Genomic DNA, 18065 nt, shown 5'->3' with positions numbered 1-18065 from the left:
AGGGCATCACCACCTTCACCAAGTCCAGCTCTAGTAGAACTACATACCTTGCCCCGGAACCCATGCAGACCAGAACATCAGCTCTCCGTGAGCCCTTCCTGGAGAAACTACCCATCTGAGTTGGAGCCACATTAGTGTAATTTAGATGCAGTCATTTTGTGAGGTACAAATGGAAAGACTGGAGACTTAGACATGCAGATGTCTATGGGAAGTTCTTGTTCCATTGTTCTTCCATGCCCCCTCTGCCCATCCCAACAGTGAATGTGGTAGCCTGCTTTCCAGTTCAAAATACCACGTGGGGGCGCGCACGTACAGTGCGATTGAAACTTCGTGGCCCATGTGCAGAAGTTGGTATTTTGTGGAAGAGCTGGTATTTTGTGTAAGAGCCACACTCAAGGGGCCAAAGAGCCTCATGTGGCTTGTGAGCCGCGGTTTGCCAAGCCACAGTTTGCCAACCACTGCGACTGTTAAAGATCACTAGAGCATCTGTGTGGGTTTGCATAACGTGAAAGGTTGTGTTTCCTCCCGTGCTTGAGCCTTGCATACACGTCTTGCTGTGGTGGCCCTTGAGTTAATGGTGCTTCCAGTGTTAGGATGCAGTGGCCTTGCGTAGAGGCTGTGCTCTTTGGGGAACTAAATTTCCAGTAGATTAGAAATTCAACTCAGGCAAAAAGAAGAACAAGGGAGGAAGGAAGGAATGATCATTTGTTGTGTGCCTGTGGTCTTGTTCCATCCTTGTAGCAGGTATTGTTTCACAGATAAAGATCAGAGACCCAGGCGAAGTGGCTTGCCCAGGCCACACACATAGTATACGGCAGAGGTGGGCTCCCCCTCCTTGTCTGAGCTCTTTCCGCCCCCTCCACAGCGGGGCCCTGGCTGCAGAGTTCGCAGACTGAGGGAAGTGTCAGGTTGTTTTCTGTTTTTGTTTTTTTAAAATATATTTTTATTGATTTCAGAGAGGAGGGGAGAGGGAGAGAGAGATAGAAACATCAATGATGAGAGAGAATCATTGATCAGCTGCCTCCTGCACACTCCCTACTGGGGATTGAGCCTGAAACCCAGGCATGTGCCCTTGACCGGAATCAAACCCACGACCCTTCCGTCCGCAGGTCAACGCTCTAGCCACTGAGCCAAGCCGGCTAGGGCAAGTGTCAGGTTTTGCCAGCAGATTCTTGGAAAGCAGACATGCTATCTCACACATGATCTCCCTCCGGCCCGTTTTAGCCCAGTCGTGGGGAGGAGGGACGCCAGCCCCCTTGTGAGCCCCAGGGAACCCTTGTCATTGTCTGGCTTCTCTCTCCTGTGCTTGATGGTGCCAGGGGCCTTGTCCACACACAGCCACTAAGCGCAGGGCTCCACTGCCTCCCTTCCGCCCGTGGTGCAAGGGAAGAGTGGTTGATATCAAGGAGATCTCTTCCCAGACTGCCCCCCTGGGCTTGGCAGGTCACCAGTTTCAGGGTGACCCCTTAGTGGTCAGAGTGGCCTCCCACCTCAGCCCAGACCTCGCCTTCTCTGGGTCAAGGCTTCCAGGGCAGTCTTCATGAGTGACTTTGCCCACCTTGACTCAGGCCACTGGTGGCCTTAGGGTTCCCGTCCAGAAGAGGGGCCGCATGAGGCCAGGCAACATTCACCAGGTCCCTCCCCGGGTCAGACACGGTCTCGTACAGTCTCCCCACCACCCGTCGCAGTGTTAATGCTTCCTCTGTGTGAGCGGGGAAGTTTTATCAACTTCTGCCAGCAGCTGGAGCCCTCAGCAGCACACTGGCCTGGCACAGCCCACGTGGGGTAGGGACAGGGCTGCCTGGGGACGCAGCGAGTTGCTGTCACTGGAGGGACTCAGGCATGTGCTGACTGGTCGGTTGACTGGATTTGTTGTGTCAAGCAGTAGTTCTCCAAGTATGTTCCTTGGGTCAGCCTCATCGGCATCACCTGGGAACTTGCTAGAAGCACACATTCTCTGGCCTTGCTCCAGACCCACGGAATCAGCATCCCTGGGGGTGGGGTCCAGCGACATGAGCTGTATCAAGCCCTCCAGATGACCGTATGCACGCTTGCGTTTGCAAACCACTGTTGTAGATCAGTGCTTCTCACAGTAACGGGTGCACCAATTCCCTGGGCCCCTTAAGAAATGGCAGGATTGGCTTCAAAGGACTGAGGTGGGGCTGAGAGTCTGCATTGTGAGAAGGCTCCCAGGTGATACTGGTGCTGCTGGTCCGGGGATGACCGACCCACTTTGTGTAGCGAGATATCAGAGGAGCCTCTGGGGTATTCCTTTTCATTCTGGGCTTGCTTCCTGAGCTGCAGAGGTGTGGGGGAGGTGGTGGATTTCCCCATTCATGTCCTGGAGGAATGGGGCCCCTTGTGGGGTATGTGGTGAGAGCAAGGACCCTCGGTGGGGATCACCCACGTGGCTGCCCCTCCTCTCTGCATGACTGGCTTCCTCCTGGTTCTGCCTGAGCTGCAGCAGTTGCTCCTGCAGCCCTTACATCCCCTCCCCCGCCCCTCCCTCCTTCGCTCTCTTTCCCAACATATTTTTCCCCTGGATTCTGCATGTACTGAATTCTTGATTGGTCCTCTCAGCACTGCAGACCCTGGAGTGCTGCTCAGACCCACCTACTTCACGAGAGCTTTGTTAAATGAGTTTCTGGGCAGGTCCTCATTCCCTGCAGTTGCCTCTTTATTGCACATTCAGGCTCTACCACTTCGCGGGGGAAATATACTCAGGGCCTCCCCGGGCAGGAGCAATAATCAGGAGAAAGACAGTCATCACCAAGATGATGGTGTTGTGCCCCAGGGGAGGATTCTGAATATACATGTGGGTACCGAGCAGGAGCCGGGTCCTCCTGGAAGGAGAGCATTGCACATTTGGGGTACCTGTGTTTTGTTACTGTGCAAAATGCCTTTGGACCTGGTTGCAGCAGCAACGAAAAGCACACAATGACTCCTGTTTTTCTCCTTCTTGTGACACTTGCAGCGGAGCTTGGGGAATGTGAGCTTCCAGAACACACCCCAGAGCTTGTGTCTGAGTTTCGGTTCATTCCAAATCAGACCGAAGCGATGGAATTCGATATCTTCCAGAGATGGAACGAGTGCAGGTACCTTAACGCATTTATTTTGTGATATGTAAGCATTTGCATGATCCTTTCATCGACTGTAAAACTGCAGCCCCAACTCTCCACCTCTCTCCCGCGCTTCAGTCCTGTTTTTCCTAAGGCCCACACGACGTCTCTCTCTTTCTAGAGATGTACAGTAAGAACCGCAGCATATCCTGTTTCCCTGAATTATAGAGCCCAAGCCTGATTTGCTGCCAGGAAGGCCCCTTCTCTCCTGGCCTGAAGAAAGTGAAGGGGGAGGGAGGTGGGCGGGAGGAGGCTGCTTTGAAGCATTCCCATACCTGGGTCTCTGTCCATGGTCTGAACGTCTAGAGTTAACTCTTCAGGTGTAGCCCATGCTGTCCCTACAGGGACACTTATAGCTGAGACCATGTGATTTCAGGACATGTGCTCACTGCAGCTAAAACCAGCCCTACCGTTTATTTATCTTTGGGCTTTTTCCTCCTTTCCCCCATAGACACCCCAGTCTGCCGCGTTTATGCCTGGGCTGCCAGTAGTGCCTCCGCTCACGTTTCCCAGACGTTAGCCTCTCTTCCTTCCCGGCCCATCTTCCCCAAACTCTGCCCGTTCCAAGTCAATCTAGGACTCAGAAACTCCTTCTGTCCCTCAGTCATTCTGAAGGGCATATGACTTTTTTGAAAATGGAGAGTGACAGTTTGTTCTGTTTTTAAATTTTTTTTATAAATATACTTTTATTGATTTCAGAGAAGAAGGGAGAGGGAGAGCGATAGAAACATCATTGATGAGAGAGAATCATTGATTGGCTGTCTCCTGCACACACACCTCCCCCACCTCCATCACCACTGGGGATCAAGCCCTCGACCCAGGCGTGTGCCCTGATGGGGAATTGAGCCATGACCTCATGGTTCATAGGAAGATGCTCAACCTCTGAGCCACACTGGCTGGGCTGCTAGTGCATTCTTGTATCACATAGAAATGTGTGGTTGCAGAGTCACCTGCACCCCTGCACCCCCCGTCTCCCCCCTGCAGGCAGCTATTGTGTTCTCCGCCTTTCCTTTGCATATACATACCCGTATCTACACACCGACAAATGCTTTCCTTAAGTGTTCACATTATAAACACTGCTCTGTCACCTTCCTGTCCAGTGGGCGGTCTGTCTGGAGGTGTGTTCGTATAAATGGGTGTCCCCCGTTCCTTTCATTGCTGCATAAAATCCCTCAGTGCATGGCTGTGCCCTTGAGAACCTCGTGGGTGTACGAGTTGCAGTTTACATGTCTTTCCATTGGTTTCTCTAAGGGGAAAGAGCCCTGCCCAGGCGGAGCTGTCCTATCTGAATAAAGCGAAGTGGCTGGAAATGTATGGGGTAGACATGCACGTTGTCAGGGTAAGAACTGGGTGCGTTCAAGTCCTTGGGTCTCGCTTGCCTGAGCAGTGGGTAAACGGTGGGCAGACAAAGTAACGTGGTGAGCAAACTGTTTTTGCATTCTGCTCTGTGACCACCTGTTAGAACCTTGTACCGATTGTCACTTCATTTATTTGTAGGGAAGAGATGGCTGTGAATATTCTCTTGGACTGACCCCGACAGGCATATTAATCTTTGAAGGAGCTAACAAAATAGGCTTATTCTTTTGGTAATTTAGTTTTGTCTAATATTAAAACTGTCTTTTCCTATTTTGTGGTGGAATTATATGTGATGGATGATTATTAAGGGCTGTTTGCAATCCCCTCCCCCCGCTTCATTTTAAAGGCACACCATTCTCTGATATTTGTGGGTGTATGGCATTGGCAATGAAACCTCTGGATAATCACGCTTAATGAATGAATGATTTCTTAGCAAATCCAAGCTTTAAAAATAGAGAGGAAACTGCTGTTTGACGTGTCGTTTCCCTGCAGATTGTGCTTTTACAATGTTTTCTCTCTGGCCAGGCCTAAAATTACCAAAATGGACTTTAAAAAGAGCAAATTGACACTAGTGGTGGTGGAGGACGATGATCAGGTAAGCCTTGCTCCCGTCCAACCCCCCCGCCCCCCGGCCGTGGATAATCCTTCATCTGAATTCCTAACACCCACTGACTGTGCTTCCCCACGAAGGGTCGGGAGCAGGAGCACACGTTTGTGTTCCGCCTGGACAGCGCCAAGACCTGCAAGCACCTCTGGAAATGCGCCGTCGAGCATCACGCGTTCTTCCGACTGCGCACGCCAGGAAACAGCAAGTCGAACAGATCAGACTTCATCAGGCTGGGGTCCCGCTTCAGATTCAGGTAGGCACCGTCTCACAACACAACACGGCGGTGATGTGTTCTGTGGGTGGAGCCACCGGTCTGCCCCCAGTGGCTCGTGTTGGGCATCCTCCTGTCCCTGCTTCTCTAAGATCTGCCCTGGGGCTCTTCAGCCACTGTTCTTGATGGATTTGGGGGTAATAATAACAGAGTTGTTAGTAGCTGACATGTGGCTTGAACTAGCCTGTCTGTTTCAGGAAACACTAGCCACATGTGGCTATTTAGAGTCATTGATATTAAATGGATTTTAACATGTAGTGGTTCAGTCTCACCAGGCAAGTTCAGGTGCCCAGAGCACACAAGGCAGGTGGCTGCCGCGCTGGGCAGTGCAGCCGCAGGGCGTAGGCATCCCTGCGGAAAGCTCTGTGCCCCGCACTGCACCGGGCTCTGCATGTACCAGCTCGCAGTCCTCCCAGCAGCCTTCAGAGGATAGGTCCTCTCATTATCCCCATTTTACAGATAAGGAAGCTAAAGGCCAGGGGTTACATAATCGGCCCAAAGGCACAGACTGTGAGTGTGGGCCAAGATTCAACCCCACACTTTAAGTCGGGGTCTTACGCTTGAACCACTACTCTATTGCTTTGCACATGTCCATGGCAGGAAATCTGGGGACACTAAAGAATGAGAGCAGGTTTCAACGTGTGTGTGCGTGACCCCAGGCAGCCTCGGTAAATATTTGAATCTGAAAAGACCCTGAAAAAAAAAACCCACAGAATTTATTTTGATGAATTTTTACTTAGGATTCTGAGATGGTGTCTCTCAAAATGCATGAAACCTCTCTGGGTGTTTGTTAAAAAGGAGGATTTTATGACCTCACCTAGGACCTTCGTAACCAGAAGCTGTGGGTGTCCACATGTACATGTATGAATAAGGCTGGGCAGGTACATTTTAAACGCGTTCCCAAGGTTGATTTCTGAGGCACATTTACTGATCTGAGAATAGCTCTTACAAGACCTGAGGCTTCACATGTTTCATAACCTCTGCCCACACGTGGCATGTCCTTGAACTCTGTTTAAAGTGCCAACAGATCTGCTCATTTCAGATTTATCTACTGTGCAAGGGATTGGCTGTGCACTTGTGTTTAAAGAGTTACTGTGTTTGAATGTATTTTTTTTAATTATTGATTTTAGAGAGAGAGAACGGGTGAGGGAGAGAGAGAGAGAAACACACTTCGATATATGAGGAACCATCAATCAGTTGCCTCCCATACACACCCCAACCAGGGTCTGAACCCACAACCTGGGCCTGTGTCCTGACTGGGAATCAACCAGTGACCTTTAGGTGCCCAAGACGACACTCAGCGAACCGAACCACACCAGCCCGGGCTGTTTGAATGTATTTTCAAATGCTGCAAGGCAGGGGGCAAAACCCAGGTCCTTTCTGAGAATAGACTCATGGGGTTCTGGGGAGGATGGAGAATGTCAGCCTGCAAAGGTTAGCGGAGACATCGCCGGGGATGCTGACGTCTGCTCGCGTCGGAGTGAGGAGGAATGGCCTGTGGCCAAGGCAGGATTTCCCATCCTGGGAGGCAGCTCCCCCAGGAGTTGGCCCAGACCAGGCTCAGGCTCCCTTCTGCTCTTTGAAGAGAAGCTTAGAAGGAATGGGGAGTTTGGAGATGAGGTTGGTCCTGGGAGGCCCTTAGCGCAGGTGGCCAGTGGCTCCTTCCATGTGATAAATCCTAAACCGAGAGTGGCTGGAATGAGGCCACGACAGCTCAGACACAAACAGCATGCCCCCTGGACACTGGGTAGCTCCTTGGTTGAGACCCAGAAAGCCTTGGTGAGAGACCAGTGTTTCTCTCGGCATGGCAAGCAAAGCCAAGGTTTAGGTAAGTGGTCATTGATAACAGCCTTTTAAACGATTTAAATGTCTGCGTAATTTGTTTCATGAGAGGTTATTACATGTGCCAGCCAGTATTCTCTTAGTGAAACATTCCAGGTACTGGAACCTGCTTGGTTTGTGCAGCCAAGTAGCCGGTACCTAAATTACACGTTTTGTCCTTTGATGGAAGTGCCTGCCTCTATCCTACGGCCTGGATTTGGCAAAGCTGATTTTGTTTCCAAATGGAAGGCAAAACTTAGCGTGTGTTCTTTGACACACGAGTCAGGATAAGTTGAAATTGACACTGGAACTCTGGGAAATAAGGTTCACTTTCAGATGTGTGTAAGGTACTGATACTCTGATATGGGTGACGCGCAATAAAATATTTACTTTCCAGTGGGCGGACGGAGTATCAGGCGACTCACGGGGCCCGGTTACGAAGAACCAGCACCTTCGAGAGGAAGCCTAGTAAACGCTACCCATCCCGGAGACATTCGACATTCAAAGGTTGCGTGCTTTCCACTCTGCCTTGAGATTTGACGTTATGCTTTAGCTGGTTAATCCCCGAGGAGCTTGGGGAGGCAGATTTTTTTAAAAATCCTCTCTAATTTCTCCTCAGAGAACCATTTTAAAAAATATGTTTTTAGCCCCAGTCTATTTGGCTCAGTGGACGGAGCCTCGGCCTGCAGACCGAAGGGTCCCAGGTTCGATTCCAGTCAAGGGCACTTGCCTGGGTTGGGGGCTCGGTCCAATGTGCAGGAGGCAGCCAATCAGTGACTCCTTCTCATCATTGATGTTTCTATCTCTCTCTCTTCCTCTCTGAAATCAATAAAAATATATTTTAAAGAAATGTTTTTGATTTTTAGAGAGAGAGAGATAGAACCACGAATAAGAGAGGGGAAACATCCATCGGCTGCCTTCTGCACACCCCTACTGGGGATCCCGCCTGAAACCCAGGCATGTGCCCTGACTGGGAATCACACCGGGGACCTCTTGGTGCATTGATGCTCAGCCACTGAGCCACACCGGCTGGCCAGTGAAGCAGATTTTGAAGGCACTTCCTATTGTTCTGCTTTGTCATGCTAAAGCTTTTTTTTTTAATTATAGTGACATATAATATTATATTAGTATTTTAGCCGTTGTCACCTTACACCTCTCTGTCTGGGTCTTGGTGTGGCTGCCCCAGGGGGGAGGGCCCATCCTAATGCTTGGCCCCTGCGATGGCCGAGCGCTCCCCCACACTCCAGGGTCTGTTTCTCCTCCACCTCTGTCCTGGTCTCCATCCTCTTTTTCCTCCTTTATTTTGCTGACAGCCTCTCCAGCCAGAGTTCTGGCATCTTTGGGAAGCTTTGAATGGTTCTCCACGCTGCATTTTTTTGAAACAAAGTAGAGTCTAGATAAGCCGTGCCTCTTGGCGTGGCCCCTTCCACAGACGCACAGCCCGCGCCTGTCACAGTGGCTGCCCTGCGCCCGTAGGTTCATGCTTGTATTTTAGCCATGAACACCTTACACCTCTCTGTCTGGGTCAAGGCTGGGAGCTCTTTGAGAGCCAGGGCTGTGTCCAGTCCCTCTGCAGCCCAGAGCGCCTGGCCGTGGGCACGCACGCGGCAGGCAGGGCTCCGGGGAAGGGACACGTACTTTTCCTCCCGAAAGGAGAAGCAGCCGTGTGGAGACTCTGCCTCCTGACACTGAGGCTGCTCTTAGATCACAGACGCACCCCCCCGCCCTTGTCATCACACGGTAAAAGTGAGAAAGCTCTCTAAAATGTCGTGTTCTCTGTTTTTGTTTTAAAGCAAGCAACCCGGTGATAGCTGCTCAGCTCTGGTAAGTGCCCCCAGGCCCTGGGGTGCAGCTGTTTTCTCTCGTATATTTACTTTCAATATTGACTTTTTCCTTGATACAATTAAATCGCCGAGTGTGTCTGCTGATTTTCTTTTTTTCCTTTTCTGCTGCCTGGCTGTACCATCCCCCTGGCTCTCCATGAGTACACAGGAGAAGGTTTCAAGACAGTTGTTGTTTTAGAAAACACAGCTGCCTTGTTTGAGTAGCTCTGTGCTTTGTTTGCCCTAACAGTGGGTGACAAAGGTGAAAGGAATGCGCCCAGCACATGGTGCTCACGGCATTGCAGGCAGCGGTGGGAAGGGAAGGCCGTACTCATGAGCAAAAACTGCAAGAGCAGATGCAGGATTCGCTCTGTGACGGGCAGGTTTCATCATCATACAGGGTAGAAGACCTTTATTAAGCACTTTATTGAAATTCCTGTAGGAAAAAGAACTTGTCAGAAGACTGAAACTCTAGCACAGGAGCCAGCCAACTTTTTCTGTAGCCAGATAGGAAATACTTTAAATATATTTTTATTGATTTCAAAGAGGGAGGGAGAGGGAGAGGGGGACAGAGAGAGAGAGAGACACGTCAGCGATGAGAGAGAATCATTGATTGGCTGCCTCCTGCATGCCACATACTGAGAATGGAGCCTGCCACCCAGGCATGTGCCCTTGACCGGAATTGAACCTGGGACCTTTCAGTCTGAAGGCCGGCACTCTATCTACTGAGCTAAACTGACTAGGGCCAGATAGGAAATACTTTAGACTTTGCAGGCTGGGCTGTTGCTTTTACAAGGTACTCTGTCGCTGGAGCACCAGAGCCATATGTAAATGAAGGAACAGGTCTGTGAGCCAATCACACATGACCACAATCACAGGTAGGCCAGGTTTACAGCCGCTTCCCCATCACAGGTATTCTGGATCTTTCCTGTTCATTGGCATCACCTGATCAGCTTTGAGGAGTCCCTGTCAGCCAGGCCACACCTCAAGCTAAGGGACAGTCTGAGGGTGGGGCCCAGGCACCTGTGGTTTTGAAAGCCCCCAGGTGATTCTAGTGAGCGGCCCAGGTAAGCACCCTCGTCCTACCTTGAATGTGCCTTTTTTTCTCCCTCTGAAACAACTGTGTCCTTAAGGGAGTTTTGACTTATTAGTGGACAGGCTGGTAGAGAATCACAGAATGTAGTTGTTTCAACTCTTGCATCCAAGCTCCAAGGACTGACCAGTAGCCCAGTTTAGTTAGCCCAGTGGTTCTCAACCTTCTGGCCCTTTAAATACAGTTCCTCATGTTGTGACCCAACCATAAAATTATTTTCGTTGCTACTTCATAACTGTAATGTTGCTACTGTTATGAATCGTAATGTAAACATCTGATATGCAGGATGGTCTTAGGCGACCCCTTGTGAAAGGGTCGTTCGACCGCCAAAGGGGTCACGACCCACAGGTTGAGAACCGCTGATAGCCTTTCAGCTGTCAGAGGTACAGGCCTCAGGCTGCCAGGGAGCATGGTCTTTGAGATCACAGTTGGGCTGTGCCGTGCACTCTGGACAGTTGGCAGCGCACGAGGGGGAGCCAGTAGCCGAAGCCCTTGTTGGTGGGGAGATCCCTGCCCAGGGATCAGGAGCCTGACCCCAGCGTGGCTCTCACCCAGCTCTGAGGCTTGGCCTCCCCCTTTCTGGGCCTCCTCTTTCTCACTTGAAAACAAGGAGGCTGGACTGGATCAATGTTCTTTTCAAGTTTTTTTAGGCCCCCCCAAGAAACCTGCCATAGAGAACAGAGGGACGTGGAGAACAGAGAGAACTGGGGACAAAGCAGAGTGGGGAGGGAGGGGGCCAGCGCCTGCTGCTCGTCCGCCCCTCCCCCCAGCACCCCAAGGCTCTACATCCCCACGGTTCTGGAGAGCACAGCTGGCCCCTTGTATATCACACAGCTGGAAACTCGGCCTCGAGTCTTTGATTTCAAACTACCTGCAGGGCATTCTGCTGGGGCCAAGGGTCCAGCGCTGTGCCTAGGTTCACTTCTCAGCACCTGAGGAAGGGGGTCCAGGGTCCTGTGAACTGCTGGTCATCAGGCCCTGCTCCCCACCCTCTCCCCGGGCGGGAGGAGGTTGCACGGTTCTGCATGGGTTAGCTGAGCCTCCAGGCTTTGCCCTGTTTCTGGCATCCCTGCGGCAGGTAGTATATGCTAACAGTATTGGCTCCTTTCCCTGCCCTTCAGCATGTCTCGCTTTTAATTCTCAGGGGTTTGTGCGTTACAGTGTTTCTTTCCTTTGCTGCTTAGGGAAGTGATTGTTTTGTGTGTTGGCTTTTCCCTAATAAAATTACATTTGCCACTTAGCATCTAGTGATTACATATATTGGGAACCAAAACAAACTAAAAAAACAAAAAATAAATAAAAGAAACCCCAAGTAAAGATACCCTGTAGGAACAAATGAGCTAATAACCACTGTTCGCAGCTGTTTGATTGTTCTCGGCAGCCTGTGGAGCCAGGGTGAGGAGGATTGCTGTGGGAGCCGGGGATAAAATTGCGCTCTGGGCTGCAGAGGTGATATGGGCAAATAGCACCTTGCAGAACACTTAACCTTCCTGCTGCAATCCGGCCGGAGGTGAACCTGGCCCGGAGCCTGGCCCCGCGCCCTGGCCCCCTTGGAGGACTGGAACACAGCGCCATTTAGACCCCAGCAAGGCTCGACACAGTGACACGCTTCCCTCTCATTGTTGGAGAAGCAGTAAGCCTTGATTTCAAGCACAGCGCCCTGGCAACACAGCCCCGTGGTGGTGCTGCATGAGGGATGCCAAGCCTGCATACTAAATAACACGTTATGTTTCACACCCACCGTCCACCCTTTTTTTAGAGTAGTTACACCTAAGAGTCCCATCAAAATAGGATTATGCACGAGGACCCTGAACCTTCTTGGCTTAGTGCGGTGGTCGGCAAACTGCGGCCCCTTGAGTGTGGCTCTTCCACAAAATACCACGTGCGGGCGTGCACGTGCAGTGCGATTGAAACTTCGTGGCCACACTCAAGTGGCCAAAGAGCCGCATGTGGCTCACGAGCCACAGTTTGCCGACCACTGGCTTAGTGGAAACAATATAGACTTTAGGATCGAGCAGATGTCCATTCCAGTCCTGGCTCTGCCAGTGAGTGATTCACTGGCTGACCTCGGGGTTTCCTAACCTCTCTGTTAGGCAATCATTCCTTTATCTATAAAATGAGGTGGCGGCATTCATTGACCTCCTCGCCTTGCTGTGTGGATTAAATAACAACAGATGCGAAGTTCCCAGGACAGAGCCTTACATGGAGTGAACATTCCAAGGTGGTGGCCAGCTCACGGCTTCGTTGTTGTTGGCCGTGGGGCCCAGAGAGGCAGGTGCTCGGAAGGTGCTGGTGGCTTTCCCTTCGGCTTGAGCATCACAGGCTGCCGGAGCCCCGCCCCACCCAGCAGTGCCGGGGCAGAGCTGGAGTGGGAGCCTAGATGACTGGGTTTGCCTCATTGGAATGACCTTCATTTTGCCACCAAAACTTGACATCACACCAGGATTCTGGAATAGTAGCCATTTGCTTCTACTTGGGAGCTCTATTGTGATGAATGAAAGTTGCTGTTTGGTTTCTCCAGTTATGAGCTCATTTAAGCAGATAATCAAAAAGAAATAGTATCTGTGAAAGTTCCTAACAGAGTAGATAGGGCTTAGGATTGCTTTATGATTGTTAAATACAGGCATACCTCGTTTTATTGCGCTTCATAGATGTTGCAGGTTTGGTTTTGTGTGTGTGTTTTGCTTGTACACATTGAAGGCAAGGCCCTCTACCAGCAAGAAGGTTACGACTCACTTTACTGTGAGACTTGCTTTATTGAGCTGGTCTGGAACCGAACCTGCAGTGTCTCAGGGGTCTGCCCGTAAATCAGTAATGATGCTGCTTTACAACCTATTACATTGTAATTTTTCTTTTCTTTCCTTTAGCTCTAAAACAAATCCTGAAGTCCATAATTACCAGGTAAGATACTGCTTTCAAAGGTTTTTATGTTATACTTCTTAAAGCTTTTAAGCTTTCCACATTGAGCGGTTGTTTATAGACAGATTTTAAAGAAATAATAACAATATGGTTTTTTGAGAAAAAGGAGAGAGGAGCATCTCCTTCCCCACCCCCCTTCCCCCACCTGCCTCCTCTTGATCATCTGAGCTGCCTGTTTCTCTTCACCGTGTCAGCTGGCAAGCAGCAGGGACAGATGTTGACATTCTGGGGGGTCAGACAGACTCTGAGTGGCACTCAAGTGAGGCCACTTCATGTCCAAGTGTGTTCTAGGCCCAGGGGACGTGAGCCCCTTGAGGTGTGCCTCCAGGAAAGGATGTCTGGCCACACATTTGAGAAATGTTGCGTCCTTCATGACCTTTTTAGATCTTACAGTGTCCACTGGGGTGTCCAGCATACTGAGAAATCCTGCAAGAAAGACATGTTGTTTTTTTCAATCCAGTGTTTCCCAAGATCATTTGATTATTGGACACCTCCCCCACCCCCAATAAAAACGCTAGCTTCTCTCCTCACCCCCCACTGCCCACCCCCTTTTCTCTGGTGGTGCACCCAATAACATTGATGCAGCAGTGGCCTCTGGAACCTCCTTGGTAAGTCATTGGACTGAGCCTGTTCTGCAGCAGGGGCACAGAGCCGGTGCCATGGCTGGCGGTCTGCTCCTTCCCAAGGTGGCCAACAGGGCCACACCCCATGCCTGCCCAACCATCTCTCCCCGTGGGTAACTCTCACTGGCCGTTCAGCCTTTTGCAACCTGGCGGTGACTTCCTTTCCTACATTTCTTTCTCACCTCTATTCATCACAACATATGCTCAGTTCTCAGAGAATTACATCATCATTGCCCCCTACTTTCTTCCCACCATGCCTTGGACCATGCTTGTCTGCCCGGAATTCCTTTGCCTCCTGTCTGGAGAGAGCCCGCCTCAGAAGCCATCTCCTTCCCAGAGCCTCTCTGGCCCTCTTCACTGGAGGTCACCAGCACCAGTGGTTCCCAGCCCTGCCCCACCGTCTGGCAAGCTTCAAACCAATGACTAGGGCTGAGGCCTCCCTCTGCGGGGACTGAATCGGGAGTCTGGGTATGAGAGAGCCTCAGAGCTCCAGTGGTGGTTGTCACGAGCGGCCAGCTGGGGAACCCTGGTGGGCAAAGTGCCCTCAGTTCCTCCTTGTCATTTGTTTGCCTATAAGAAGCAGCATCCACGTCTGATGATCTCCCAACTTGGGATCAGCTTTCTTGTCCTGGGCGTTGTGAATGTCTAAGGGGCATGACGTACCCAGGTGTCTGTGCCCTGTCACCAATCTGGTTTTGCGTGTCACAGGAACGAAGCGACTTTATCATGAGTCCGCATTGGAGCCTCGTTCTAACTAGTCTCATTCTTGATCTTCTGTTCCTAGACACTAATTCCTCAGGTGGGGGTGGGTCCCCGGGTACATTATCTTTACGAGGGCTCCACATTATGCTCCAGAAGAAATTTGTAGTATTGTCTTCCATACCTGAAGTCATCTTCCCGCTGTGCAGAGCCTGCCCGTGGCTTCCAGGTTTAGGGAATGACACCTGAAGGAACTTTGCACCTGCCAGGGGACGGGCCCGGTCTCCTGATCTCCTGGCCTTCTTTAAGTTCTTGAATCTTCTTATTCAGATGGTTTTTGTTTGTTTTTGAGGGATTTTCGGGTGTGAGTAGCTGGAATGTTGTGGGGGAAGGGAAGTGTTGTTGGGGATTACTGTGTGAGTGACATGAAAAAGTAACTGAAGCAAAGCCGTCCTAGCTCAGTGCCGCCCCGGCCGGCCGTCTTCCCCACAAGCCTCGTGGGTGAGCGCGCCCTGCACACTCTGCTCACTGTGCACGGCGAGGCGACTGTTTGTTGCAATCAGATCTACAGAATCTGTTTCCTACGCATTGCTGTTCTCAACATTTTTGGCAACCACTGGACCTCTGTGCCTCGCTGCTCTCAGAGGTTCCACGTTGCTCTGTCAAGGATCGGGAGTCAGTGGACCGGGAAGCGAACATCCTGAGAAGTGGCCCGATAAGCATCTGAGTGCTGAGAAAGGGCTTCAGGAGGATGGGATGGGATTGCAGCGTGTCTTATTCTGAGCTCGGCAAGGCTGGCCAACTGCGAAGGATGGATTGCTGTGTTCCCGCTGAGGACGCTCCTGGCCTTTGGGGAGGGACGGTTCTTCCTTGTTTGGGACTGTCCCTAGAGCTACAGGATGTTCAGTTTCCCTCCTCTCTGCCCAGTCGTTAAAGGTAACCCCCCTGTGGTTTTGACAAGCAAAAATGCACATAGATATTTCCAGTTGTCCCCAGGGAACATAGCTGCCCCGATTGAAAACCTTCTGGGTTAACATGAAGAAAATACTCCTGGGCAGCTTGTGAGTGAGTTGCCAGAGGACACCAAGGAAGGGTCTGGAGTATCCATCTGGGTCCTTGTGGATACGGTACCCACCCCGTCCCCTAGGAATCTGATGTGGTTGTGTTTGAAGAGAGGGAATAGGAGGGCCGTTTCTAATCTGTTACTCTTTTTTCTTGAAGACCCCATTGGTGGAGCCTCACTTGGGGCCAGAACAGTTAGGCTTTGGGCAAATCTTCCCAACTCTCTGGGGTTCTGTACCCCCTCAGAGGGCAACGTGAAGAGAGTGCATCGGGGAGACTCTAAAGCCCTGGTCAGCCCTCACATTCTGCTGCGGAGGGGTTTCCTCCGGATCCATTCTCCCACAGCACTTTCTATTGGGGGCTGCCGACTTAGCTTGCTGACAGGCATCTTGGAAAGAGAGGCCTCTGGAATACAAAACAGGCAGCAGGGAAGGCATCTGGGGTCTGGGAAAACAGAATTGCTGAGAATTTTCCATAACAGAGAGTAGCCTTCTGCTTATTAACCAGAGCAGCAGGGAAGGGAGACGAAGGGGAGGAAATAATTAAAAGAGTGATGGTGGCAAGGCTGGAGTGGCTTAAATGTCAGGCGGGCCTAATTTGCCAGGTAGGAAGTTTAGCCTTGAGAAGCACCCTGGCTTCTGGCTACATCTGGGACCGCTGCCCTCTGCAGGCCAGATATGGATGGGCACCCGCCACCCAGCCAGCCCCAGCCAGTCTCTTCCCTGGGTCATTTTGTGGGTCATCAGCCTGGATCTATGTGCCCATCTTCAAGTGGACCAATTTCTCCCTTCCGTTTTGTCACGATAAGTGCTCTGGATGATTTGGGGTCATGCTTTAGAAAATGATTTTTACTGTTCAAACAAGGGAGAAGGCGTGTTCCCACAGCCTCTGGTACCCTTTCCCGTCCTGGTCTGTGTGCGTGCAGCCGTAGACGTTACCCACAGTTGCCGGCATTTCCAGCAGTGACAGAAATGGTTTCTGAATATTGCCAACCATCCCTGTCTTTCTGGCACCTTCCGTCTGTTCCCTTGTTCCCTCGGGAGAGGTGATTGTGGCCTGTCCTGGGCACTCTCGGGGGGACCCTTTCAAGGCCGATGCCTTCCCCTTTCTTCCTGGGCAGCTTCCCAGCCCCAGCCTTTGTCCAGGGGAAATGGGATCATCCTGGGAAACATTCCCCCACCCCCCAGGCTCCCCGCCAGCATTCGGTTATAGCCTTTCCATTCACAGCCCCTTAGGTGGATGCCAGTAAAAGAGAAAGTGAATGAAGACCATTGAAATCAGAAGGTCATCGAGTAATCACATTTGGTGTTTTCTTTCTAGCCTCAGTATCATCCCAATATTCACCCCAGCCAGCCACGGTGGCACCCTCACTCTCCAAACGTCAGGTAAGTGCCTGAGCTCACAGAGCCGCCCCTACACAAGTTCGTTCTCTGAAAAGTTCAGCTTCTACTGAGTCATGAGTTAAAGTTCTGCATCAGCAGTCGCCGTGAAGAGTGGCCTTGTCACGGCCGAGATAAATCCTGAGCAAAGCAGAGGCAGCCAGCGCGACTCTGGATTTGCTCAAGTTATGCTTTATGACACCAAAATGCAAAGTGAATTGGGCCAGGATTTTTGTTTTATTTTTTTAAGTCATTCTCACCTCAGAAATTTTGAGTTTGGTTTTGTGTTAGAAATGTTACTTAAAATGTCTAAGTAACATTTCCCTGTCCTGAGAATTCATTTATAAAAATATGACTAAAGCGTGGAGATTTTTGTTATGCATTTTTTTGGACAGACGTTTTTTTTGTTGTTGTATTTTTTCTGTTTTTTTCAGGGGTGGAGTGAGGGCCTCCTTTTTTGTGGCAACGGATCTTTTTTTCTAAACCCAGGGGTCAGTGACCTTTTTTCCGTAAAGGGCCAGGTAGTCAGTACTTTCGGCTTTGTGGTCTCCGTCACAGCTGCCCAGCTCTGCCATTGTAGCCGGAAAGCAGCTACGGCCGGTGTGGAAGTGCGTGGGTGCGGCTGTGCGCCAATAAAACGTACTTACGGTAATAAGCGGCGAGTGGGCTGTGCCTGCTCCCCTCGGCCCTAACCCACCACGACCCTCCCCAACTACACCGGCACCTGCCTTGTGTTTGTAGTCAGGCTCGAGAGCGTTTTCGTGCCAGCTTTGTCGAGGCAAACGTTCCTTTTAAGACCAGCTTTCATGGGTGTTTCCGTTTAAGAAGCTCTATTAGAAGCATAGCTGGTGAGTTCTGTGCGCACAGTTATTTCTTGGCGAGGCAGCCTTGCTCTGCGAGAAAGCGCCGGGGACGGAGTGATGGAACCAGGTCTGGTCAGAGCAGGGCAGGCAGGGGCACCTGGTTCTTGACAGTTCTGACCACGCTTGGGGGGACCCTGTGGGACTACAGTGCGGTTTTAGCATAAACATGCGATACTTGTGTAACTTCCAAAGCAAGTCAGACTGGTGGAGTAATGATTCTCGATGTTTCTGGATTGCAAAGGCAGTTTATTTTGCAGACGTGAGAAACAGATTTATAGAAACGCTATTTTTAATAGCCTTGTTTTGACAGAATTTTACACTCCCTGCTGCCGAGTGTATCATATTAGTTTCCTTCGGAGGCATGACCCCGCCCAGCATGCCACAGGGTCATTCTGAGGAAGGCTGGTACCAAGCTGCTCTCGGTGGCCCG

General features: G+C 50.9%; 1 protein-coding gene across 1 annotated transcript in view; it reads left to right on the top strand.

The window, feature by feature from the left end:
* Window positions 1-18065, top strand: part of EPB41L4B (erythrocyte membrane protein band 4.1 like 4B) — a gene marked incomplete at its 5' end in the record, with an annotated part of 134811 nt that overhangs the window by 69382 nt on the left and 47364 nt on the right. Inside the window, 9 exons of the mRNA XM_006771221.1 lie at window positions 2975-3095; window positions 4371-4458; window positions 4617-4705; window positions 5001-5070; window positions 5166-5335; window positions 7572-7681; window positions 8968-8998; window positions 12958-12991; window positions 16714-16778. Of these exons, the coding sequence (XP_006771284.1) occupies window positions 2975-3095; window positions 4371-4458; window positions 4617-4705; window positions 5001-5070; window positions 5166-5335; window positions 7572-7681; window positions 8968-8998; window positions 12958-12991; window positions 16714-16778 (778 nt within the window). The remainder of the gene's footprint in view (window positions 1-2974; window positions 3096-4370; window positions 4459-4616; window positions 4706-5000; window positions 5071-5165; window positions 5336-7571; window positions 7682-8967; window positions 8999-12957; window positions 12992-16713; window positions 16779-18065) is intronic.

Source organism: Myotis davidii, unplaced genomic scaffold (assembly GCF_000327345.1).
Source record: "Myotis davidii unplaced genomic scaffold, ASM32734v1 scaffold64, whole genome shotgun sequence".
Classification (NCBI taxonomy): Eukaryota; Metazoa; Chordata; class Mammalia; order Chiroptera; family Vespertilionidae; genus Myotis; species Myotis davidii.
This window is presented reverse-complemented; position numbering and strand designations above follow the sequence as displayed.